The 27,596-nt window shown below is 44.8% G+C and overlaps 1 protein-coding gene across 1 annotated transcript in view; it reads right to left on the bottom strand.

The window, feature by feature from the left end:
* Nucleotides 1-11,139: 11,139 nt before the first annotated feature.
* Nucleotides 11,140-27,596, bottom strand: part of SNAP25 (synaptosome associated protein 25) — a 28,827-nt gene continuing 12,370 nt past the window's right edge. Inside the window, exons 4-7 of the mRNA XM_056856375.1 lie at nucleotides 21,792-21,909; nucleotides 15,580-15,705; nucleotides 12,888-13,032; nucleotides 11,140-11,237 (exon numbers count right to left, since the gene is read on the bottom strand). Of these exons, the coding sequence (XP_056712353.1) occupies nucleotides 11,169-11,237; nucleotides 12,888-13,032; nucleotides 15,580-15,705; nucleotides 21,792-21,909 (458 nt within the window). The 3' untranslated portion in view covers nucleotides 11,140-11,168. The remainder of the gene's footprint in view (nucleotides 11,238-12,887; nucleotides 13,033-15,579; nucleotides 15,706-21,791; nucleotides 21,910-27,596) is intronic.

Raw genomic sequence — 27,596 nt, 5'->3', positions numbered from 1 at the left:
GCGTTTGTGTTTATTAAACCTGGAAATTTTCAAAAAAAAAAAAAACCCTCAAAAAGCCAGATATATAGGGTTGCCAGGTTCCTCTTTGCCACCAGTGGGAAGTTTTGGGGGCAGAGCCTGAGGAGGGCAGGGTTTGGGGAGGGGAGGGACTTCAATGCCATAGAGTCCAATGGCCAAAGCGCCCATTTTCTCCAGGGGAACTTATCTCTATTGGCTGGAGATCAGTTGTAACAGCAGGAGATCTCCAACCACCACCTGGAGGTTGGCAGCCCTATCCATTCAGCCGGAGACGAGTGCTACAGCAGGTGTTCTCCATCCATTCACTCCATAATTCTGACTCCCAAGGCCAGCAGCTGCAGGGGGTCGTGTGAGTTTCTCTTTAGGGAATCAGTGTCCCAATGACATCGATTCCTCCTCAAGCTAAACTGAAACAAAACCTTGATGTACATAGATGGGGTAGGACAGTCTTTCATGTATATTGTCGGGAACCTGGGTCAAACTCTTTAAAAAACCAAACATGTAGTTTGGTCTTATGCTCCACATTTCTATGCTGAGATGTTACGCATGGTCTGGCTAGGGAATGAAGAACACATGAAGCTGCCTTATACTGAATCTGACTCTCGGTCCATCAAAGTCAGGGTCTCAGGCAGAGGTGTTTCACATCCCCTACCTGCCTAGTCCCTTTTAACTAGAGATGCCGGGGACTGAACCTGGGACCTTCTGCATGCCAAGCAGAGGCTCTACCATCTATGGACCATCCATGAGAAGCTCAGCTGCATGCACTTGAAGTCCATGGAAACCGATGCTGTTCCGCGGCCAGTGTCTTCATTGCTCTGCTACCTGAAATAACCAGGCCCTTCCTTTCCTATCCTGCATTATTTTCCACTCATTTTGAGATGACAACAAACAGCTTGTTTAATAAAAAAAAAACCCTCCTCAGAAGCACGTGCTCCAATTTCCATGGCAACTGGTCTGCCACAATAGGGATAAAACAGACCACATCCTCGCCATTGTCTGATTAAAATTGGAATATTTGTCTGAGAAACAAAAGCATTCAGCGTTGGGAGCAGCAAAAGTTGGAGTTTCTTCCTCCCCCAGAAAGTGAATCGGGGGCCGGTGAACTGGGGAGGTGGGGGGGGGGTTCCTGGGACGAGGCAGGCGAGTTTGCATTGGAATTCCACACGCCACACTGCCGTCGGGGAAGCCTGCCAAGAGTTTGATATGTAAAAAGCAACATGACCTATTTATGCTTGCTGTGGCAGTCTCTTCCTGCTTTAAAAATCAATGTGGATTTCAAGAGTTGTCCTTTTGACTGCATGAGCTGCTCTCTCCGCCCTCCAAAACCTCTAAGAGAGAATTAGACGCAGTAAACAGAAGCTCTGACCGGAAAAGAGAATACATTCGGAGCCCATGGAAATCCCAGGGGTTGCGTTTTGTGTTGCTCCCTTGTTAATATCAATAGTTGCTTCCCTTCCTTTCAAGGAGCGCTTCTTCCCTTCCATACACCCACTTGCATAGCCCAGCCAAGAAGGGAGGGCCCGATGTGCCCCATGGAAACGGCTATTCAAGGGCACTCGCTTATTTATCTGGCGCTTTATTTGTCCTGCTCTTTTTCCTAGTGTAATAATGAGGAAGGGAATTTCTTTTTCAAAAATTCACTTTTTTAGATACAGCCATTGATTCCTGTTATTCTCTTTGTCCTGTCTTAGTTATATTTCCTCTCTTAGTTATATTTGGTAGAATGACAGAACGGTCTGTGCAGGGTGGTGGTGGTAACAGCTCTGAGGTAAAAGGAGATCCTTTAAATAAAAGGTTTTTTTCTCTCTTAAACATACATAGAGTTTATTTAAAAGTATAACAGCATAACAGTTTCAGCATAGTTCATAAGCGTAATGGTTTCAGATAGGTACAGTTCTCCTTTCCAAACCACCGCTCTTAACCACTACACCACGTTGATTCTTGAGTCAACGTGAATAAGATGACAAGGCTACAGGACACACTGAAGAAGTGAGCTGTGGCTCACGAAAGCTCAATACCCTGCCAGAAATGTTGTTAGTCTTTAAGGTGCTCCTGGATTCTGGCTCTTTTCTACTGCTACAGACAGACTAACACGGCTCCCCATCGCGATCTAACTACAGGTCGCTGCTTTTGTGGCAAAGGGTCTGCAAAGTTCTTCCCCCAGAATTTGCTGCGTGGTTCTCTTTACAAGGAATCAGGATTGAAATATGGAACGGAGCAACCCACAAGCCCTTCCCACCCCCAAAGGAATGTCTGTTAACTAACAGCAACAGAGACGTTCTTGAGAGGAGGGGGCTCCTTTCTTCTTTCCTGTGACAAGTCTATGACTGAGATTCATAGCTGTACACGGGGAGATGGTTTACCGTGATAAGTGATTCCTCTTTGTTCTGACTTTCATTTTAATTTTCCTTGTGAGCTATGGCTACAACAAATAATGGTTTTACTTACCTTCAAGATATTCTGCTATTGGCATTAGAAATGGACGTGGCCTGTTCTTCACAAAGACGAATGTGTTGCTTGGAGTATATGGGAGGGCAATAACCCCTCGTGAAGGAAACAGATATCTATCTTCATGCACTGAGCATCTTTAAAATACCCGACTGAGGAGGGAGTGCTAGGTATTCTGTTCAAGCATAGTGAAGTGCCCACAATAAAGGTTATTTACCTGTGGCACTATACACTGCCCCTGTGTACATAAACAGATGCAGGAATCCTCCTTTTAGACATGACACCCGTGTAGATAAATGCGTGTCAAGAACCACCCCCTTCCTCTTCTTTCTCTTCCTTTCTATTCAGTTGCATAAAGCACCCAACATTCCTCAGTCTGCAACATTCCAAACTCTGCTGGTTTTTCTCTGCTTTGCTAGCTTGTTATCTCATTACAAGGACCTTCAAGACTCAAGCAAAAGAATTGCTTTGCAGAAAACTGTTAAGAATAACAGCATGGGAAAATTAGAGATGTACTGTATCTATACTGAAGAGAAGTCTATAAAAGGTTGATCAATGCTAAATGAAAATGTGATTCTTTCTGCAGTGTATGATGCTTTTGGTCTCGGCTGGAGAAATTTGAACCCAGCTTGTACTTTTAAACTGGTACCATTAAATAGCATAGCTGTAAAACTAACTCCTGATCTCCAGTGCGTTATTCTTGATCAGATCTATCTGGGGTAACGTTTTTTTAGGCACAACAATAGCAGGATATCAGAGGGCCTTCTCACTGTGGGGAAATCTAAACTACAGCCGTACAGTGAGCCGTGGTCGTTGTCACCTCTGTTTATTTATTTAGTTACCCGTTTTTTCAGTGTATCTTGATGCCTGAGGACTGTAAAAGGAATACTTCTATAGGAGCCTAAGATTATAAAGGCAACTCTGGATGAAATATACATAAACACATTTTAGACTTTGCAATTTTCAAATGTCAGCTTAGCCTGAGGATTGCAGTTTTCTTGTACATTCGTGCACTTTCAAAATGGCACAGAATTGTGTTATTCGGACCACTGAAGAAGGCTTCACAGCCGAAACATGTTTGGTCTGAGCTGTGATATTGTTTGGGTATATTGTCACACTGCTGTAATTTTGTGTTTTTATGTTTATTTGGCATGTTCAGCAGAGATATATAGAGGCTAGAACAGGGCTTCATACCAGTTGTTTATATTTACATTAATTTTGTGTTTGTATTAAATTTATTATGTATTATTCACAAAATCACTTGTATCAATATTAGCCAATGATTTCATGTTGATTCCTTACCTTTTGGGAACTTTATTCTAGTTTTATTGGGTTAAGGTTTTTTCTCCTTTTTGTTGTGGCTATTTATTTATTTACTTCATCAATACCCAGCCTTTCTCCCCCATGAGGACTGAAACTGGCTTATATCATTCTCCTCTCCTCTGTTTTATTCTCACAGCAACCTTGTAAGGCAGGTTAGGTGGAGAGTGTGTGGCCGGTGGAGGGTCACCCAGTAGGCTTCTATGGCAGAGTGGGGATTCGAATCAGAGTCTCTCAGATCCTAGTTCAGCACCCTAGCCACTACACCACCCTGGCTCTGTTGATGCCCAGCATTGCTCCCATTGCCGTAGGGTGGCTGTGGGGGCAGGGACTGTTCAGTGGGAGGGCAGGTCCTTGGCATGCCAAAGGTTCTCCCAGGTCAAATTTCTGGCCTCTCTTGCCAGCGATCTCAGGTAGCCAGGCGGGAAAGGTCTTTGCCAGAGAACCACTAGTCTGCAATGCTGGCGGAACCAATGGCACAGAGCTCTGGTTAAGGCAGCCCTTATACATTCAGGTGATAATTATGTGTGTTTGGACTTTTTTCTCCTTCCCCGCTTTTCATGCACAGATCTTGGCTGTTTAGCAGAGCAAGAGAAGGGAGTCTGCATCAGCGTGTTCTGACAGAGGTCTCTTGGGTTCTCATGTGGGAGGGGATTGTAGAGAGAATGACAGATGATAGCAATCCAGAATAAAGAGGGGATGGGGTTGCAGCTTCAAGAAGTGGAATGGTATTGGGGGTGGGTGGGAGAGGAACAGTTTCTTAGCTACAAAAAGGTGCACCCGAGATCTCTTTACCCCTCCTGGGGAAACAAAAGCCCATTATAAATAACAGTTCGCTCTCCTGTTTTCATTCTCCTGACACCCCCCCCCCAAATAGGGTTGCCAGCTCTGGGTTGGGAAATACCTGGAGAGTTTGGGGGTGGAGCAGGAGGTTTGCAGGGTTTGGGGAGGGACCTCAGCAGGGTACAATGCCAAGGAGTCCACCTTCCAAAGTGGCCATTTTCTCCAGGCAAAGTGATCTCTGTCACCTGGAGATCAGTTGTAATAGTGGGAGATCTCTGGCCACCACCTGGAGGTTGGCAACCCTAACCAAAGGCAAGCTGCAGCTAAAAAATTTTTCCTTGCACCTTCATAATGCAAAGTGCTGGTGGCGGTGGCTGGGGATCTCCCACTATTACAACTGATCTCCAGCCAATAGAAATCAGTTCCCCTGGAGAAAAGGGCCGCTTTGGCCATTGGACTCTGAAGTCCTTCCAGTCCCCTCCCCTCCCCAAACCCCACCCACCTCAGACTCCACCCCTAAAATCTCCAGGTATTTCCTAACCTGGAGCTGGCAACCCTAGCCATGCCCCCCTCCCCAGCTATGTTCAGAGCCAAAGCAACATTTTTAAAGATCTGCACCACCAATCAGATCTCCAATGGCCAATCAGAAGCCCGGCTGGGAAGAAGCCCCACCCACTTTTTAAAAAAATACTTGGAGGGTCCCAGGAAAGGTGTTGGCTGGCGAAACCCTGATCTTGTCAGTTCCACCGTGCATTTGATTCAGCCGATAAAGAGTTGCTGCAACTCAAAAGGTCCCCTTCATTTCTGTCATTATTTGCAATTGGCTGGTAAATGTGCTGCGAAGAGAATCACCTTACATAATTCGTTATGTGTACGGCTGTCTGACGCTGGTGGCTAATCTCAACTAATCCTGCACGTTCTTTGAAGAGCTGCATTAACAAACCTCCTCGGGGGAGGGGTGTATTTTCAGCTCAGCCTTTCATGGAGCAGGCACTCGTCCTGCATCCTTCCTCCCCCGACAAACACATAAAAAGTGTGATACTATTTGCATCTGCTCAGGAGACAGAACAAAACAAGAAATAAGAGTTGAAAGGTCAGGGCTGAAGGAAGTGCTGAAGGGCTAAGCAATATATATATAGGCGTGTGTGTGTGTGTGTGTGTGTGTGTGTGTGTTAAGTGCCGTCAAGTCGCTTGCTCATGACGACCCTATGAATCAAGGTCCTCCAAAATGTCCTATCTTTGACAGCCTTGCTCAGATCTTGCAAATTGAGGGCTGTGGCTTCCTTTATTGAGTCCATCCATCTCTTGGGACCTCTAACTCAAAAAATGCCCCCCGAGTCGTGGAAAGACACGAATGTGCTTAAATGGCATTATTCAGCCGAATTTATTCACGAATGCCGATTTTCATGCCGAATTCCACGGATCCGAATACGGGGAGTTCGGACTTCAGCATTTCCCGAATAAAAATGGGCTGAATTTTGCCGAATCCGAATTTTACCAAAAAAAATTTTTCAACAGCCCTACACCCTACTTAGGATGCCACTTTCATAGGAATTGTTCCATGAGGACAATGCTTAGAAGGTTAGACTTTTATTATACAAATTAATGGCGGTAAGGATGTTTATCACTTGTAGAAAGGCGGTACAGAGCTGTGATATAGAAATGGAGTTGCAGTCACTTGGTGACTTTTATAGGGACAATAGAATTCGATCCCATGTCACTCACTGTTTAGGGGTACCTTTTAAAGAGTGCAATTAAGTGGAATTTAATCATATGAACCACCAAGATAATGAATCGCATCACAAATGATGAAGTGCAAATTAATTATATGTTGTCAATTTCAAAAAGCAGCACTCAAAAATGAATCAGAGTGGACTGAGGTTCACAAAAGGTGTTGATTTAAATCCATAGAGTCACTGTGAAAGCCAGTCAGAGCTGGACATTATTGGTTACACATCATAAAACCCTATTAGCCCTTGAAGGGAACGTCACACAACCCAGCCTTTTTTTAATATTCCTCCCACTATTAGAGCATTTGCATCCAGCATTTGAAGTATTTTTTTTCTTTTGATTAGCTGTATATAAATTAAAAGGACCACACAAAAAATTTAAAAAAGAGATATATTTGATAACAGACCCCGTCATCGTCCATGGAGGCTACAATCGCTATATAGGGAGCTCAGAACTAGCACAGTTGATCTCTGTCATATCCTGGTAGAAAGAAGACGGGGCATGTGTTTTCAATGCATCCACCAAGGAAAGGGGATGAGTTAAAGCTACAGGAAGGATGTTTTGGAATAAAGAATAAGGTAAACATTGCCATCCTAAGAACGTTTGCCTGGGAGTAAGCCTCACTGAATAGACTCTAGTTGATTCTGAGTAGACCTGCTTAGGATTGCTCTCAAAGCACCTAGCTATAGGAACAGTTCAGAAAAGGGATGTATGGCTTTCTTCTTCAGAAGTGTTTCAGTAAAGGTGGGAGAGACTGATCAGGCTTTTCAGATGTTGCTACTTTAGATGCAGAATAACTTAGAAGAAGAATGGTTGATTTTTATATGCCAACTTTCTCTACTTCTTCTTAAAATTAACTGTCTGGAGTCGAGTGGGAAGGCTTGTCCCTGTGTCCTGGATTTTGCAGTTCTTAAATATATATATTTTAATTCCTCTCCTAATAAATGCCAAACAAGCTGTTTCAGTCTCTCTTTCTGAAAAACAACAGCATGCTTCAGAAGACAGCAATCATACCACACGCCTTCACATGCACTTCAAGTAAGCTGTTTCTGTCGCTCTTAATTTGTCTCATCATTAGTAGAAAATCAACTTCTTTACAGATTTTGTGTGTGTGTAAAGACAGACACAGAGAGAGAGAATCTATTGAGGGACCCGCCTTAGCATGCAGTAATGTCTTGGATCATAAGAACATAAGAAGAGCCCTGCTGGATCAGACCAAGGCCCAACAAGTCCAGCAGTCTGTTCACACTGTGGCCAACCAGGTGCCTTTCTACGGATGGAATTCCCTCTGGGGACCAGGACTTTCCTGACTCCCTCTTCCTGCTGCAGCTTAAAATGCAGCTTGTTGCAGTTGGGGAAGGTGTCACAGGATCCACATTTTGGGAGGCAGTTTGGTCTGCAGCAGGAAGGGGAAAGCAACATTCGGCTTTTCCAGGTATGGCTATTCACCTTTGCTCAGAGGCACAAATCTGTGCTTTCTCTGCTTTTTCTATTTATTTTTTTTGACTGGTTTTGTTTGGGCCCCATAGTTGGGGTCCTTTTGAGATGGGGATCATGTAATCAGAGCCAGCTTGGTCTGACCAGCCTTTCAGCGGGTTGATCTGGATCAAGCATAAGGGTTTTTTAAAAGATGGGGCTCACCAAATCCCATCCAGAGGGATATACCCTCCAACTAAAAAGAAGTTTCTACAGCTGCTGATCACCAGGCTTTTGAAGGAGATTTCTTCATCCACGTGTATGAGCAATCTCCTTTAGACAGCTCCTGTGGTCGAGACTTTGGCTGGCTCCGATATCACTCCTCCCAAAAAAACCTGCTCTCAAACTGAAGGTCACCCCGAGTAGAGGCTTCGTTTCCCCGCACCGTGACCATATCTTGAAACCAGATTTTTGGTGACCACAATAAAGGACTATTTACAAAATGTCATTTGCCACCAAAAGAATTTTTTTCCATGCCTTGTTTTTCTTGCATTTAAGCCTTCCATTTGGAAGTTGATTTGCATTGACATCATGCTATGCGCCCCAGATACAAAGGCAGCCCCCAGACTTTGAGACGCCAGCCTGCCAATCAGCTCTTTCCACCAGTCCTTGGCAATGTTGAACTTCTGAACCTGAAACCAATGGACATGGGTATTCGCCTTATTCTGGGTTTACCCCAAACAAATCGGGCCCAGTAAACCCGCATCTGAAATTTACCAAATTTTTGTTTTTTTTCACAACCCTAAGCCAATCTTGTCAGGTCTCAGAAGCTGAGCAGGGTTGGCACTTGGACGGGAAACCACCAAGGAAGACTTGCAGAGGAAGGCAACAGCAAACCACCTCTGCTTCATAATTTGCCTTGAAAACCCTCTGGGATTGCCATGAGTCGGCTGTGACTTGACAGCCCTTTACACCCACAGATATGCCTGGAGTGACTCCCAATGGCTTTTTAAAAAAAAGTTTTTGTTATGATGCAGGAGAAAAGCAACTTTAGGGAGGTGGTTTTGATCGGGAAAACAGCCTGTGTGGGAAAGACAAGACATGTATTTCATACTGTTGTTCCAATCAAATTTGGAACCCCCTATTAAAAACAAACTTTTTTTGAACATCCAGTTTGTCATAGAATCATAGAGTTGGAAGAGACCACCAGGGTCATCTAGTCCAACCCCCTACACAATGCAGGAAATTCACAACTACCTCCCCCCCACACCCCCGGTGACCCCTACTCCATGCCCAGAAGATGGCCAAGATCCCTCCCTCTCATCATCTGCCTAAGGTCATGATCTGATGTCCCAAAGGGTGAGAGCATACAGTCGTTAAGTTGAGAGGACCCAGGAATTAGAATGATACTTTGGGGGAATCTCCCCCTACCTCAGAACACCAGAAGATTTGCTCTATGCTAGGACTCCCCTGAGGTTACTTGGAGCCTACAAGCATGACCATTCCTTCTGGATTCTCAATCCTGCTCCACAAGGGTTAAATTTGGATTTCCTTTTTAGGGGGACCATTTCATCCCCGCCCGGTCTCTAGCTCAGATCACTGACAGGCTGTTATTCTCTTGTATCCTCAATTGACTTGGCCAAGTGATTGTATTTAAGACAACAATAGCAGCACACTTTCACTGATGGAAGTAAGACAATCGATTCTTTCATGTAGGATGGCCAGGTTTCTGGGTAAGAATCCCCCACCGACTGTACTTTCTCCCAGTGCGTGGGAAAATAACCAAGCGTAAGTGACCAGTCAATTAATTAATTAAAAGAAAGCCGTCAAAAGTCTGAGGTCTATACTTTTTAATATTTTTAAACTAGCTACAAAATGTCAATCACGTCACAAACTGACAGGAGACAGAAGGAATTTCATAGTACATGCGGCAACTATACTTAATCTCACAATTTAATCTAGATTTCATTAATGTAAGGTTATTTTTGTTTGTTTTTTTGTTTAAATTAATAACTCAGCTACTAAACATCGCAGTGATTTTGGTGTGCATAGCTAGGTAAGCAACAGATAACTCTACCGATAACAAACCACATAGGGAAAGAGAGAGAAAGAGAGAGAGAGAGAAGCTAGAAAGAGAGAGAGAGAGAGAACCTTATAAAAATTACATTTCTCTGCAACATTTCATGGTAGCCATTCCTCTCGAAAAAAGACGGTCTTTGAAAGCAGCAGACAAACTCTATATATATATTACACCTATTTCTTATTTATTGTTGCTTTTAAATTGTGTGTGTGTGTGTGTGTGTGTTGTCATGGTTGTCCTTGACATAAGTTTCAGCCAAATGTTTAATTTGCTGGCAATTGTTAAAGAGTGAGTGCCAAATCCATCTCTGTGTGAAACCAAAATTAGGAAAAAAAGGGGGGAAAAAAGGAGGGGAAAAATAAAAAAAAATGAACATGGCTCATAACTATATATATTTTGACAATATATATATTTTGACAACTATATATATTTTGACTATATATATATATATATATATATATATATATATATATATATATATATATATATATATATATATATATTGACAAGAAGAAATGAAGTGGCACTACTGCAAACTTGCTGGTATAAACGTAGTCCTGACAGCGTCCCAACGCGGAGCGCATGCGCATTCTGAGCACTTTTTTCATTTGTCACCGTCGATGTTCTTACTGTCATAAAAAGGTCTCACTTAAGTTAAGGAGTCTAAAGAAGCCTATTATCTCATGCAATAGATGCATAAATCACACCACTTGTAATTTTTTCTTGTTTTGTTTTAGTGCAATGCTTGTTATAAGTTATATAATTCCACATCGTCTAATCATGAACTCATAACAACAGATGGCAGGCGATGGAGAGGAACCGAGAGAACACCAAATCCTGAAAGTGCTTTTTAACAACGTGACACCCAAAGGGAAGGACTTCTGGTAGCAGCTCTGTGGAATGTTAACAGTTTTACAAGAACAATACTGTAGAGTTCAAAATTTAACAGCACGTTGAGCATTCCTACATTTTTTGTCATTCAGCAAAACATCGTAAATTTTTATTTTTAAAAAAAACAAACAAACCATTGACCAAAAAAAATGAAATAAAAAAAAAAAAAACCTGGACAGACAGAAAGAAGAAGGAACAGATAAATCCCAACAGACAAACGTCATTGTGAGCCATAAGCCATCAAATCAATTACTATATACAACCTTTGGAAAGAAAAGAGATCTGGAAAAAATTAAAAATAATTTACAAGTATCATTTTTGGAAAGCTGACAACCTACACAGGACAACATTTACAGCGTGGGGGGGCAGAAGAAGGGCTGATATGTGGATGTGTGCAAACCTAGTCGGTAAATACCAAGATGAAAGCAGGAGGGCGCTGCCCAGGGGGACAGAGGTCCGGAGGAGCCGTCCGCAGCAGCGTTTAGCCGCTGCCCAGCATCTTTGTGGCACGTTGATTGGCCTCATCGATCCTGTTTTTGTTGGAAACAGCCTGGGCGGAAGGAAAAAGAGGGTCAGAAAAGGGAGGGCAGGGAATATTTTTAATCGCAGGCGAGGATACGATAGAACAACAGCTCTCCAAACGTCACTTCTGGGGCACCTGGTCTGCCAGCCGAGATTTTGTAGCATGGCCAACACCCAGCACCTGGAGCCTGGTCTTGTTTATAGAGCACCGCTGATAAATTAGGAATTGGTGATGCTTTTGTTTGGCTTTCCAGATTTTTATAAGGTTGAATTTCCGTCTGTTGGCTACACTTTACTGTTGTGCTCTACTTTACTGATGCGCATCAGACCAGTAAAACAGAGTCCAAAAAGGGATTCTAGTATTCATCTCTGCATGCAATCGCTAGTTATGACCAGGTGTTTATAAGCTCATTTATTCTAGACATTAGGAAGAATTTTCTAACAGTTAGAGCGGTCCCTCAGTGGAACAGGCTTACTCGGGAGGTGGTGGGCTCTCCTTCCCTGGAGGTTTTTAAGCAGAGGCTAGATGGCCACCTGTCAGCAATGCTGATTCTATGACCATAGGCAGATGATGAAAGGGAGGGCACCTTGGCCATCTTCTGGGCATGGAGTAGGGGTCACTGGGGGTGTGGGGGGGGAGGTGGTTGTGAATTTCCTGCATTGTGCAGGGGGTTGGACTAGATGACCATGGTGGTCCCTTCCAACTCTATGATTCTATGATTCTATACTCCAGGGGAACTGATCTCTGTCGCCTTGAGATTAGTTGTAATAGCGGGATATCTCCAGCCACCACCTGGAGATTGGCAACCCTAGGGATCAGATACACCCACCCTTACGGGCCCTTATGGTTGATGTAATGGAGTTTGAGCCATGGTCCTAGTTTGAATCAGGGCTGCAGGTACCTGCTAAAAGAGTTTAACCAAACAAAAGAACGCTCAGCGTATTGTGTAGTTCAGGGGTCCCAAACCTTTTTGAGCCTGCAGACACACATGAACACATGAAGCTGCCTTATACTGAATCAGACCATCAAGGTCCGTCAAAGTCGGTATTATCTACTCAGACCGGCAACGGCTCTCCAGGGTCTCCGGCTGAGGTCGTCACATCACCTACCTGCCTAGTCCCTGTAACTGGAGATGCCGGGGATCGAACTTGAGACCTTCTGCAGATACTCTACCACTGAGCCACAGCACACATTGGGGTGGATGCAGCCCCAAAATGCCCTTTGGCACTTACTTTCAGTCACACCGTGAGGGCCCTGGTGCTGTGGTGGCAGCTGCCACCAAAGCAGTGTTATAGAAATCTGCGCAGCCAATGAGATTTCAAATGGCTACAAGTCCCATGTGGCTCTGCCCACTTTCTAAAAACACTTGGTGGGCACCAGGAATGGTGTTGGTGGGCTCTATGGCACCTACAGGCACCATGTTGGGGCCCCCTGGTATACTTAGATCCTGAGGCTTGCAGATTTCAGAGCTGGAAATGCATCTGTAGGTTTATAAGGGTTCATTTTGGAACATGCTCTGAGTCATTTTTTAAAAATGAACCACATGAATACTTTGTCAGCTGACTGCGAGCACTCCATGCTTCCCTCCACCCCCCCCAGACCTTGTAAATGTAGCATCTTGGGTGTGGAGTGCAAAGGACGCTGGGAAGCACAGGTGACTGGCCGGCCAGCCCTTACCTTCTCCATGATCCTGTCGATTTGGCGGTTCTGTGTGTCAATCTCATTGCCCATATCCAGGGCCATGTGACGGAGATTCCCAATCATGCCACCGACTTGTTCCAGGTTTTCATCCATCTCGCCTTCTCGAGCATCATTTGTTACCCTGCAGGTAAATAAAGAGCTACAGTCAGCTGATCCAGATCATAGGGTCACATTCATTTGGACAAGGGCTCCCCTTCTTAGAGCAGCTGATCTGGAGAACCGGGTTCGATTCCTCACTCCTCCACATTAGTGGCGGATTATAATCCGGTGGACCGGGTTGGTTTCCCCACTCCTCCACATGAAGCCAGCTGGGTGACCTTGGGCAAGTCACACACTCTCAGCCCCACCAACCTCACAGGGTTTCCGTTGTGGGGAGGGGAATGGAAGGTGATTGTAAGCCTGTTTGATTCTTCCTGAAGTGGTCAAGAAAGTCAGCATATAAAAACCAACTCTTCTTCTTCTTCTTCTTCTTCTTCTTTGGGAATTGCAAGATGAGTCAGTGGGAGCAGTAACAAAACGGCTGCCTTGGGCAGGGAAACCAGTCACAAGATGTCTGCCACATAGGGTTGCCAGGTCTCTCCTCTCCTCCGGCAGGAGGCTGTTGTCGGAAAGTGCGTGTGCCAACACACATGCATCACGCATCACTTCTGGTTTAAAACCGGAAGTGCCGCCTCACAAAGGGCCTTTACCTCTTAGTTTGAGTGGTAAAGCGGCCCTTTACCACTCAAACTAAGAGGTAAAGGCCCCTCGCGAGGCGGAACTTCTGCTTCTAAACTGGAAGTGCCGCACACGGTATGCACGTACACGTTTGCCCACTGACCCTCAGGTGGTAGGTGGGCAGAAAGGTAAATTGCCGGGGGTTTGTCAGCTACCAGCGGGCACCTGGCAACCCTAGGTAAAAGGTAAAGGTTCCCTGTGCAAGCACCGGGTCATTCCTGACCCATGTGGTGACGTCACATCCCAACATTTCCAAGGCAGACTTTGTTTTACGGGATGGTTTGCCAATGCCTTCCCCAGTCATCTTCCCTTTACCCCAGCTAGCTGGGTACTCATTTTACCGACCTCGGAAGGATGGAAGGCTGAGTCAACCTTGAGCCGGCTACCTGAAACTGACTTCCGTCGGGATCAAACTCAGGTCGTGGCAACCCTACTGGGTGCAAATACAAAATATTGGGAGGTTCCATAAAATGTGAAGAAGTTGCAAGCCAAGGTGGTTCTGGACGGGCGCTCCCTGCAGGCAAACAGGTGATGCCTCCCATAGTCTTCTGAAACGCTGCCTTTGAGGGAAAGCCAGGATGGCCTCTTGGCTCTGAGAGGAAGATGTTTTGGGGAAGAAGCAATGTGATCTTGGACGTACATTGGCAGGCACCCTAGTGCCCACAGGCGCCATGTTGGGGACCCCTGACCCAGACTGTTGGGTTAATTAATCCGTGCAAAAGACTGATCTTGCTCAATTCCTTGTCAGATTATCGTTTCGGAGGGCAGCTGTGGTTGTTGGTCTGCAGCAGGATTTGGGTCCACTAACACCTTAGGGGTCAATGAGATTTTGGGGGTATGAGCTTTCGAGAAACAAAGCCCTGTCAGGTATCTGATGAAGGGAGCTTTGAATCATGAAAGCTCATACCCTGAAAATCTTGTTGGTCTCTAAGGTGCTGCTGGACTCGAATCGAGGCTGTCAACTTTTGCACCAGTGCTCACTAGTGGCCACCACAATACTCCTGTCTCAGGGCGTGCCCTCTAGGGTTGCCAGGTCCCCCGATGCTACCGGTGGGAGCTTTGTTGGGTCATGGCTGGGGAGTGAAGATCCAAGTGCGTGCCGTGTTGAAGGAACTTCCGAGTTTACCTCAGAAGCGCTGGCATTGCGTGGGATGCTCTAGCACATTCCTCTAAAAACTCTATGGAAACTATAGAGCTTTTGGAGGAGAGTGCTAGAGTGATGCTGGCACTTCTGGAGTAAACCTGGAAGTGATGGCATCACGCCATGCCTCCTTCTGCCTGCTGGCCAGCTGAGGGGCAGCAGGCAGCCCGGTGCATTGGCATGCAGTTGCAGTCGGGAACCCTAGTTCACCGGGTAGTTGGGAACCCTCATGCCCTCCATTATGATGACCAGCATCTTGTGTTCCCTGACATATTATTTGTTATTCTTTCGGATCCCATGATTTTGTGACCTGAGGCAGATCATGAGAGGGAGGGCAGGAAGGGAGGAGCCAGGGCTTGGCTCTCGTGGCCCTTTCTTGCATGCCCAGGGTAATGCCCATTGCCACTTTGGGGTCAGGGAGGAATTTTCCTCTAGGCCAGATTGGCCAGGGATCCTGGAGGGCCTTCCTCTGGGCACGGAGCAGTGGGCTGGAGGTAGTTGTGGGTTTCCTGTGTTGTGCAGGGGGTTGGACTAGATGACCCTGGTGGTCCTTTCCAGCTCTCTGTTTCTATGTCAGCTGTCCTGGTTTGCAGTTCTGAAGCACCATGCCCACATCGGCATGGAAGATCCATGAATGTTTTTGAAAGAGTTGGACTAATTAACTTGGCCCATGCCCCCTAGGGAAAAAACGACCACAAAACAACTCACATATGCACAAGTAACACAACAGAGACCATATGGAAACGTTCTAAATTTGTCAGTGACACAGGAAAAACAGGAGGGGAGAAAGACTGGAGAAGGAACCCTGACCTGCGGATAAATCCACCGCTGATGGCCATCTGTTCTCGCTCGTCCATCACGCGTGCCGGCTGGCTGGCGACCACGCCATCTTGGTTGTTGCCCCAGGCCTTTTTATAAGCATCACTTGATTTAAGCCTACGCAAGAACGGAAGGTGAGTAAAGAAGCCCAGAGGGGGGAGAGGCAACTGCAAACAAACACGGGCCGTGACTTCGTCAAGCTCAGAGCTGAGTCAAGCAAATGAGTGTTTGAGAAAGAGGGGCAGTCCGGTATACCGATATATCATAAACTTGAACAAAAATGTTTTTTTTCTTTTCTTTTTTGCCACAACAACTTAGAAATTTTTATTTCCAATGGAGTCAATGGCCATGGTCAAGTTATCAAAATATTCCCCCCCCCCCGATGGCTGGTTAAAAAGGACAACACCACAAAACTAACCAGAACATTCACCTGTATTTCATGACACGTGTGAGTTTGGACACAGAACACAGAGAACGTACTGCCAAGACAGACACGAGAACGAAACCACCAAGGATAGTGTGTACATCACATCACGGCAACACACCGTTTTTTGATTTTGAAAACATAAAAGCACACAAAGATCTGGATCAATTTCCAGTGCGGGACCACAGCCCCAGGTTCTTTTCACGAATTTCTGGCACAGAGGTAATCTCCACTGTAACATTCGATTCCTGTCTTGTTAGGAGTCTGGGCAATTTGGTGGGTTATTTTAATAATATATCGGTACTTAGCAATAGTAACTATACATCCAGAGTTGATGTACAAACCTTTGCCCACAGAGACAAAAAGTAAAATTAGGCCATCGTGGGATGAGTGCAGGAAAAAAGAAAAAAAATACAAGCACGTGTAGCAGTTCAGCATCAGAAAGGGAAATTCCTGTAATTTTTCTTCATGCACCAGCTACAGGCATGAAAAAGAAGTGAAGCATTCTCAAGAAAGCATAGCTGCCCCAGAGCTTGGACATTCTCTTAATGCGCTAGCAGAAACGGCCTACACAGTGAGCAAGGGCGCAGGCAAAAACGGATCATCAGCTATGTTGAGAATCTTAACCGCTAGGCCTGGGAAAGTGTCTCGGGAAGAGGCTAGCTAAATCCAGTTGTGCAGTGTTTCAGGGGAGCCGTCATTGACTAATCCACCACAGAGAAATTAAAATCCAGGCATACCAGGAGTGACAGATCATATTAATAGGTGCAGCATAATAGGGGGTCGTTTTAGAACGGAAACTCTCTGAGATTACCAACGGGACCTGGCGGAAGCTTGTTGTAACCCAGAAATCAACTTGGTTTCAGGGAATCTTCCGAGTTTAAAACAGCAACGCCTACTATTAACTAGGTTTCTTTGGTATGCACAGATTTGTGTATTAAAAAGGAGCTCTCCAGACTGTGAGGCAGACATGAAATCCTTAAGGGAATGAGAGAAAATCAAACTCTGAAACGCCATTCGTCATGCGTCCGGTGCTGCCGTTACCTAAAGGCTTTGTGACAGGAACAGGCCTGCTCCGGCCACGATGAAATGTCAGTTGACCAAAGGTAGTAAGGTCTGTCATTAAACAGACGTCATCTCAGAACGTGGTTTTAGAAATGTCTGGACCTTGCCAGACAGAATGGGCTAACTGTTGACTGCGGTAGTCCTGAGGAGTCCTACTAGACAGCGAGTTCGGCTGGACACAATGGCGCTTATTTCTGAGTAAATACGCTCAGGATTTACATTGCATGGCAGCCATTTTAAGCCTATTGGTTTGGAAGGAAGCCCAGTGAACAAACATGGTTAAGCTGCACCCCCCCCTCTGGATTTTATTGCTAGTTGGATTCATAGGGTTGCCAACCTCCAGGTGGTGGCTGGAGACCTCCTGCTATTACAACTGATCTTCAGGCGATAGAAATCAGTTCCCTTGGAGAAAATGGCCGCTTTGGCAATAGGACTCTATGGCTGTGAAGTCCCTCCTCTCTCCAAACCCTGCCCTCCTCAGGCTCCACCCTCAAAATCTCCATATATTTCCCAACCTGGAATTGGCAACCCTTTGGATTCAGATGACAGGTTTTCAACCTAGTGTTGACTGAACCATGGTCAGATATTGAAACTTCCTTTAGATATTGGGCTGGATTCTGTGGGGAAATGGTGGATAGAATGGTGGACTTCACATGAAGAAATTTGGGTTCAAATCCCCCATTCAGCCATAACTCTGGCTAACTTTAAGCTGCTTGCCTTCTTATAACCTACTTTACCAGGATGTTCTGAGCTAAAAAAAACAGAGGAATTCTATATGATGTTCTGAGCTCCTCAGGGAAAGGGTGAGATAAAAAGATCGGGGAACAAGACTTTTCTTTCTTCGTGCTGCTAAAGCCTGTATTGTTTGCATAACTCCATTCAAACTAATGAGAGAATTTGGCTATTTGAAAAATGTTGCTTCAGGAGAACCTGATTTTTTAAAATAAATATGCTCATTTATCTCCGTGTAACTGTAACAGAGAACCACAGTTTCAGAACGATACGCCAGGTTTTAATTAAGTCAGAAACCTGTCATGACAAACAATTCAAGTAGGAAGGTGGATAATTGGAGCCATGGTCCTTATCTAATTCAGACTGAAGCAGGGTCTTTCCTTCCTAAAAACTATACCCAACTGACTTAGCAGATTCCCGCCTTACTCTTGGAAGGGAATTTTTTTAAAGCTTCTTTCTGAAGTAACCTTTCTGAAGTAACCCTTAACTTTATGGGCAGCCACACTAAACTGAACACAGCCTGGGACACTGGTTAGCACACACATGCACGTGAGTGAGCAGAACTGGAAAAATCTCTCTGTGTTAAGTGCCGTCAAGTCGCTTCCGACTCATGGCGACCCTATGAATGAAAGTCCTCCAAAATGTCCTATCTTTGACAGCCTTGCTCAGGTCTTGCAAATTGAGGGCTGTGGCTTCCTTTATTGGAAAAGTCTATTGGGGGTATATTTTCAGTCAGGACTCAGGAGATGTCATGATGGTACCGTAACATCAACACATTTGGAAAGAGGAGTTCTTGAGCACAAGGGCACACTGAAGAACCACCCCTCGAGAGTGACTTTCAGTGGTTCCCTCTGACAGATATCTCTATGTTCATGTATAGCCATCATGATTTTGCCTTGAGGAGGAGGAGGAGTTGGTTTTTATATGCCGACTTTCTCTACCACTGAAGGAAGAATAAAACTGGCTTCCCTTCCCCTACCCACAATTAGCATCCGCCGCTCATGTGGATTCCCCACTCCTCCACATGAGCGGCAGAGGCTAATCTGGTGAACTGGATTTGTTTCCCCATTCCTACACACAAACCAGCTGGGTGACCTTGGGCTAGGCACAGCTCTCTTAGAGCTCTCTCAGCCCCACCTACCTCACAGGGTGACTGTTGTGGGGAGGGGAAGGGAAGGCGATTGTAAGCCGGTTTGATTCTTCCTTAAGTGGCAGAGAAAGTCAGCATATAAAAACCAACTCTTCTTCGTCTTCTTCTCTATGAATATGACTACGGATGAATTCACACATCATTACGTATTGTGCTATTATGATGCTGTCATAATGAATCACTAGGGTTGCAACTCCAGGTTGGGAAATACCTGGAGATTTTGGGGGTGGAGCGTGAGGAGGGCAGGGTTCGGGGAGGGACTTCAATGGGGTATAATTGCCATAGAGTCCACCTTCCAATGCAGCCAGTTTCTCCAGGGGATCTGATCTCTATTGCCTGGATATCAGGTGTAATCCCAGAAGATCTCCAGCCACCACCTGGATGTTGGCAACCCTGTCAGTCTCCTCTAGATTGTCTTGTCCACACAGGAAGAGCCAGGAGTTGAGTGATTACAAAAGAGCGATATCCAAATGATGTGTGGGACCCAGCCCACGAGAAACAAACCAGGGCACAGAAATACCAAGCTCAAACTCTGGCATGTATCCTACGACTCAGCTGAGCAACGCCTGAAACCCTCTTGAGACGTCTCCTGAGGAGACTTCCTCCAACTTCAGTGGTTCTTCCTCCACTTAGTAATTGAGAGGAAGGCTTCCTGGGATGGATCCGAAAGTAGGACACAAGGCTGTTGCGTTTGTAGCTTTTCTTCCTAATGAGTGAGTCCTAAATATCCTTTCAAGGGATGGCTTCGAAATAATGGGATGGTGAACCCAAGGCCAAACTGCATTCACTCAGGACAGCTTTAAATGTGATTAAAAATAAAAGCGCGGCCAGCTCAGTGCGCTTGTGCTTAGCTCCCAATGCTTTCGTGTTGTGCGAAGGGCGCCGTGCACAGGAATGCTACCCAGATTCAGAACCCCCTTCCAGTTTTGTAATGGTCCTAACTGCCTTGTATCACTCCAGATGGGATTACTTTAAAGGGCTGATTCAGGCTTACAGTAAATCCACCATTCAAGAAATATATATTTTCCACCAACAGTCCTCTCTGCTATGGCCATTTATGCACCAGAGGTTTTGCCTTGGATTTGCCGCTCTCTAAATTCACATTTTCCCCATCCGAATTCTGAAAACTGAAAGATAAGCCCTCATGCAGAGTTTTGAGAATTCAGATGAGGAAAATGTCCATCTAGAGAGTGGCAAATCCAAGGCAAAACCTCCCATGCATAAATGGCCTATGTGTGCAAGTAGAAAAGAGCAAGAGTCCAGTAGCATCTTAAAGACTAACAAAATTTCTGGCAGGGTCTGAGCTTTCGTAAGTCACAGTGCACTTGTTGGTATCTGAAGAGGTGAGCTGTGGCTCACGAAAGCTCCTACCCTGCCAGAAATGTTGTCAGTCTTTAAGGTACTACTGGACTCTTGCTCTTTTCTACTGCTATTGACAGACTAACACTGCTGCCCATCGTGATCTATGTGTGAAAGAGCAGTCTGAGAGTTGGACTGGCAAGCGATTCGTCCAGAGGATCCAGATGAGCAGATGAAATCCTAACCGTAAGGCTGGGTTCATAAACTAAACGTGACATGTGCAGTGGATTTATACACATACCCATACAGATGCCATTTTGGGTTGCGTCCTCTTAAATGCATTTTTAGTCATTCCTCCATGCAGTCACTTAATGCATGCTAAAAGCTGCTGTCTGTCAAAAAGCCTCGTCTTTCAAGTCTATATTCTCGTTTCGAAGTCCGCACATCACATAGTTAATGCTGCATTTTCATTTTAGGGCAATCACATGCAACCAAAGCCAGCACATTTCAACATTTCTGCGTGGTGTACGCTCTGTCCGCTTGGGAAATGGCAGTTAGCAACATGTGTCCAGTTTTCCTGACAGTTTTTTTGTTTAATTCCCTAAAGCAAAATTTCTATTTTCCCATAGCTTGGTGTCAAACAAGAAGCCAGGGCTTCTCTCCATATCTTTGGTAAGAACAACATCTATTGAGAGATGCAGTGGTACTTCCCACCAATCAATTTCTGTTTCAAATGATCTCTTGATGAAATTTTAAGCCGTTATGGTTAACAAAGTAACTCCCTTTAAGGCTCTTCAGGAAAACGTATTCTGAAAGTACTGCAATTTTTGAAGATTAAGTGATTTGTGCGATGTAGTACACACTCTGTAAAATGTTGAAATTTTCATCATTCCAGTGTTCACAGTGGGCGTTTCACTGTGGTATGCCTGATTTTAATGCGTCTACAGCAATCCCGCTGAGTTGTCTACACCAGCAGTTCCCAAACAATTAACCCACAAGCCACTGTTGATCTTGGAGGCTGCAGCAAGTGGTTCACACCTGGTTCGTGGAACCACATGATCCCAGCCTTACGTGGTCCACAAGAGTTCCCATCCGTGGAGGGAAAGTGAAGGGTCAATGGCCGCCGTCCCTTCCCCTTCTCTACCGGGACTGATGTGCCACATGTTCCCGTGTCAGCATTCACATTTCCAAACGACAACGCCAGTTCTTACTGAGGCATAAATTACAAGACGGGTTGTGGCTGCCATGCCGGGTCCTCTGCGGTTGGGAATCTGAACGCTGACAGTCCAGAGTCAAGGTCGGGCTGGGAGGAATTTGAGAGGCCAGGCAAGAGTGGTTTGTGGGTCCTTGGGAACCTCTGGTCTACGCTATGAGATGAGTGCATCGGAACCGGAACCATTCTCTCGGCATGCCACGTGCTCATCCTGCCCCGGTGCCTTAAGCAAGGATGAGCGTCGCAAGGCGCTGGGCTCCAGATCCGCCTTGGGTGCTCAAGAGATCAGGCAGGCAGGCAGGCAGGCAGGCAGCACCTACTTGTTACATGGACAGGCACAAAGACCACAGAATTTTCCTAGGTCCGTCAAATTCTTTTCTGCTTCCTTCATGTCCTTATTGATTTGGTCCATTCCCTCTTCGATGCGTTCCAGTTGTTCTGATTAAACACCAAGTATTTTATCCCCACAGTATGAAGCGGATGGAAAGGGTCAAAGGAAAAAAAAAGACAAAAAAATAAAACTTGAGACATTCACTCATGACAAGAACTGGACATTACAGAGCAGAGCCGGTACCCAGTACCTACTTGTTACAAGGACATATGAAAAAGCCGCAGCATTTCCCTAAATCTTTTAAATTTTTCTCGGCCTCCTTCATGTCTTGGTTGATATGGTTCATGCCTTCTTCAACACGATCGAGTTGTTCTGGTCAGGACAAAGGGATGATAGGATGGAATGAATTGCTTTTTTGTTTGCAGCTGATTGCTTGTCTTTGACAGAAAGAAGAAGATGGATGGAAAAACAGAATTATGATGGCATTTCAATGCATTAATTGCAGCCTATGCATTGAAGCATTGATGGAAGCAAACCTAGAGGCTGGACAATGACGTTCTTGATCAATATGATAAAGCACAGACACATTCGCAGACGAGCCATGGAATGAACTGAATTCTATTAATGAGAACAAAAATGTAAAGGTGGAGGAAGAGAGGTCACAAATCCCTCCGAGCTGAGAAACATAATGCAATACATTCAGCTACTAAAACATCAAAGAAAAGAAATGGAGTTATTACTTTGTATGTATGTACACTGATAAAAGATTTCAATGGATCCCTTCCATGGGAAAATATTTACAGTAACTGCCACTTAACACATGTCCTTGATGATGGTGAAAAATGTTATTGGCTTGACTTGAGAGTTGGTGGAAAAGTTTACATTTAACAATGGTATTAAGAATGGATATGAGTAGCTGAGTTAAGATTCATGTCCAGATACAAACGTTTTTCAAAGACTGAGGCTCTTCAGATCTGAATTTTTGGCCGTGGTCCATCTCTAAAGAAGAGAAGACCATGGGTCTTATATCTTGGTCAGCGACATTGTTCTATGCCAGGAATAACCCCAATGGAGTACAAGGAATTACATAAGTCGCATGACCTGATTCAATAGCCAAAGAAGGGGACAAAAAGACTGCGACAGACTCTGGGGGATTTTACCACCTATGGAATTGGATGGTTTGTTGATACAGCATTAGCCACATGGTGGCTCATATGATCTTCCCATGACTTCTAGGGCATCTTTGGGTCAATGTGATTCCTTTTACTTTAATGGAGTTATACCTGGTCTACATCAATTCAGGGTAACATACAGATTAAGCCCACCACAGTGGGTTTGTATGTAAATAACAAGTGACCTTCATGAACACCAAAGGACGGGAGCTTACTCCAACTATGACTAATTATGAGACATATTTTCATAAGTGGCTGTGAATAATTTCATGTGTGTGTGTGTGTTTTGCCAAAGTTATTTCCAATAGAGATCAGCAGTTTAGGTTGCCCAAGCAGTCTTACTGCCGGCCTCTGAATGGCCTTGCATGACGGCCAGCCGTTCCCTTCATTGGTACATCATCACCAGACGCTTCCCCCCCAGTTTAACTTTACAAACACAGTTTTGTGGCCAAGTAGGAAAGAAACATTTGAATCAAAGGGGTAAAGCTAATCCCGGCTACACAGGGGGGATGGGGAAGAAAGAAGAAATATTAGTCTCAAAGCAAGTTCTGTACTTATATCCTACACAGGAACCAAAACAAGGCAGACGACCTTGCCTATAAATTAGGAGAAGAAAATGGCACATGTCACAAACGTTACATTAGTCCAGTCCTTGAAAGTGAAGGGAGGGTTTGGAAAGAAGAGGGAGAAAAGAAGAATTATAATAGCTCTTTAGCTTCTTTGTTTTTTTCTTCAAATTTCTGTATGGAAAGTGATGGATAAGGAGGAGCGTCAGAGAGATTGATAGGGTAGGGAGTGATGGATCTCATAGATAAGAAGGGCTGGTGGGTGGGAGAAAGAGTTTTCCATTTGCCGTGTCGGGAGGGGATCGGTCTTAGTAGGTGTGGATAAGATGTGCTGGATGGGGTTTTCTGGAAGGGGTATCTTTAGAGTTATTTTAAGAGCTTGTTTTAAGCTTTGGTTGGGAATTTTTTAACTCACTTAATTAACTAAAAGTACCTTTCTCTTGGCTAAATTCAGCCTGAACTGCTTTAAATGCAACCTGAAAACAAAGAATTTGAACACCTGAAGCTGCCTCCTATGGAATCCCACCATAAGTTCTTTGTAGTTCAGTTCTGTCTACTCTGATGGGCAGTGGCTCTCCAGGGTTTCCAACAGGGAAATGATTTCCCTATCAACAGCTATTTGAAATCCTTTAAATGGAGATGCTAAGGATAGAACCTAGGACTTTATCCATGCAAAACCGAGTGAGGATTTGGTGGAATAAACTGTAATGTAGCTTTCAGCTAGCTGATTCGGTTAAGATGAGTGAAAAATTCATCCTGGTAAACTCATATACAGTTTGAGTATCCCTTATCCGGACATCTGATATCTGGACTGACCAGAAAACCAGACATTTTGAGCTGGCATGAAGGTATTACTCACAGGCCCTCAGCAGCACGCCAGTTTGCTTTCTGATGGTTCAATGTACACAAAATTATAAAAAAAATTGTTTAAAATTACATTCAGGCTATGTGTACAAAGTCTATATAAAACATATATATACATAGCATAAATAAATTTCATGTTTAGACTTGGGTCCCATCCCCAAGGTATCTTATTATGTATATGCAAATATTCCAAAATACAGAAAGATCTGAAATACGGACCACTTCTGGTCCCAAGCAGTCCAAATAAAGGATACTCAACCTGTATTCTGTAATTACTGTAAGTCTCATCACCAAGAGAAAGTTAAAGGATCCACAGCGCCATCCCACACAGTTTGATCCCTACAGCCTTAGACTAGAATAATGCTGCCTAGGATTGCACCATCGGATAGGATTGCACCATTGAGATTCTGTTGCCAGGAGTGCCCATGCAAATCTGCCCAGAAGCCATCTGAGTGAGCCACAAGAGGATGACTTGAGCTCATGGAGCGCCCTGGGGGGTTTGGGGTGGCAACAGCCAGTTCTGTTTCCAGGCTCCGGCTGCCAAGTGAGGGACCATTGCCAAGACAGAAGAAAATGTCAGGGCAGGACGCATGACGCAATTGACAATTCATTTTTAAACAGAAAACCGTACCCGCTTTTTGGGTCTCGAAGTCATATCCTCCAGTGTGGATTCCCTTCTCCCTAATCCTAGCCGAGTATATGTTTCTTATAGCTTCTGAGTGCTGGAGACGCACTCTGCACATGCTTAGAAACATGCTCATCATTTAGCTCCCATTTTCCAGGCATCGTGCCTGGCACTGAAAACAACTCCCAGAATAACCACGGGTGAGACCATCTTTGAAGCAACAGGTCTTCTTCAGGACGGTCACAAAGTGGCACAAAACTGGAAACTGCGTTCATGTCATAGGAGATTTTTAACATGGCATCAGGAGCATTTGTTTCTCCACAGGAGGAGAATTCTGGCATTTGGGGAAGGGCATCCAGTCCCCTGTCAACCCTACATTTTCCTTTCCAGGTCAGGAGACCAAGCATTGCTAATTCCAAATGGTTTGAATGAACAAATAATTTTTAAAAAATCTGTGTAGAAATCATGGTATTGTAAAAGCATCTTCTATCTTTGTGATCTATATGTAGTGCCTAAGCCCTTCTGCATGTTTGTTTTTCACCGTTCTCTCTTGCAGCTGAAACTGATTTTGTCCCTCTTATGAATGACCAAGTTCCTTCAGATCTAGCAGATTTTTCCTTCAGATCTAGCAGGCCTGGAAGAAAATCTTAGTGTGGTTTTCATCATGGGGCCATACAGACCGCTAATCTCCAAGCCATCTGTGCTTTTGGATCAGAAATAAACTCTGTACTGTCTTATTTATATTCTTGCACAAGAGGATTTTTTTTGTCTCGTAAATTATCTGCAATGTGAAGGCAAACAAATCACCTAGAAAACCTGAAAACAGAGGGGGAAATCTAAAGGGCTGTGATACTCTTTGTTATTAAAAAAAAAATTTTTAACGTCTTGCTCTATACAACAACTAATAATCCTGAGTAACTTCTCGTCTCAGGAGTCATCTGAAAAAAAGATCACATGGCAAGGTTAATGCAATCAGATCTTTGGCTAGGACATTTGTGAGTTTGACACCAAGAGGATCCGAGAAGCATTCTGGGCCCAACTGCACACAAGTGGGAAATCACAATCTTTTGTTAAGAGATTTTGAGACATTATTTTCTCCAACAATGCTTTACAAAGGAAAGAAAAAGGCTACTGAGATATGGCTAAGGAACATTTAACATGGTGCAATGATCATCGCGTTGGCAGGACTTGAATTATGGACCAGCCTTCCACTTAAGAAAACCATCACCTTATATTTCAGAGAGCAATTAACCAAGTAATGACCAGGATCAATTTAAGGTGGCTTTGATGAGTTCTGGCTTTTCTCCGGCACACTCTGCTCCCGCTTGCCCTCATTAGACAATCTGTGGTTTGGATCTTGCTGGTCAACACGAACAGAGGGTCACCATCCATCCCCTGCTTCGAAGCCTGGCCGCAGAAGGAACCCTCCCGTGCCGAGCTGCGTCCAGGCCAGAACATGGAAAGCTGCAGCTCGGCTCAGGCGTCACACAAATATAGCAGCCTGGATCCCATGGAGGATTCCAGGGACAGAAGAGGGGGCAATTTTCTCCAACTCCTTCCTCCCACAATGACCTCCAACTCCTCCCCATGCTCCTGAATGCTCCCCATGCTCCAACTCCTGAAAGTCCCCTTTCCCTCAGGAACAGCAATTCTGGGAGTATTTGGGGCTACAATGGGAAAGGGAGGTAGAAAACTGGACAGAAAACACTTCCATCTGCAGAAATTTCTATGTTTAGGTGATTAATTAGGGGTTTTATCTTTAGGCTTGCCAAGTGCCCAATATTGGCGGGCAATTGCCTACCAATCGACCAAGCTGCCCGCTGACCCTCACCAGGTCAGCGGGTGGAAGAGGGCCAGCTGAAGGGGGGGAGTGATCATCACTTCCAGGCAAACCCGGAAGTGAAGGGGATGCTCTAGAACTCTCCCCCCAAAACTCTATGAAAACCATAGTTTCCAGAGGAGATTGCTAGAGTGCCCGCGTCACTTCCAGGTTGCATCAACCCTGCCCCAGAAAGCTCCCGCCAGTTGCCAAGGGGGACCTGGCAACCCTAATTATCTTGCCAGCTTGCTAATGGTCCTGCTTCTGGTCCAACGTCTCTTTGATAGATAGTTTTTATGCCATTTATGTCCAATGGATTGTTTTAAATGGATTATTGGTTTTTATTGTTACATTATCTTAACTGTCAGCCCCTTCAAGCAGGACTCTGAAGAGGTGGCATAGAAATATCCTCCATAAATAACCATAATAAACAAACAAATCCAAATGTGGGCCCCTCCTCTAGTTAGGAGTATGTGAAACGGGGGTCTGAAACCATGATTTTGAAGATAGTTTCAGAGGGCAGGGCCCATGTCAGTCTGCAGTCGAACAGCTAGGTTTAAATCCAGGATTATAGACCAATAGGATTTTCAGGATATAAGTCAAAGCTCCCCTTGTCAGATGGTTTTGAAGTTGCTTTATTAACCACACGAACACTTTACACGCTGTAAATAATGCACTTTCTATCTTCTTTCAGTAGAAAAGAGCCAGAGTCCAGTAGCACCTTAAAGACTAACGAAATTTCTGGCGG

This window comes from Euleptes europaea, chromosome 10 (assembly GCF_029931775.1).
Source record: "Euleptes europaea isolate rEulEur1 chromosome 10, rEulEur1.hap1, whole genome shotgun sequence".
Lineage (NCBI taxonomy): Eukaryota > Metazoa > Chordata > Lepidosauria > Squamata > Sphaerodactylidae > Euleptes > Euleptes europaea.
Note: the sequence above shows the minus strand (reverse complement) of the source record. Positions and strands in the feature narration are given on the sequence as shown.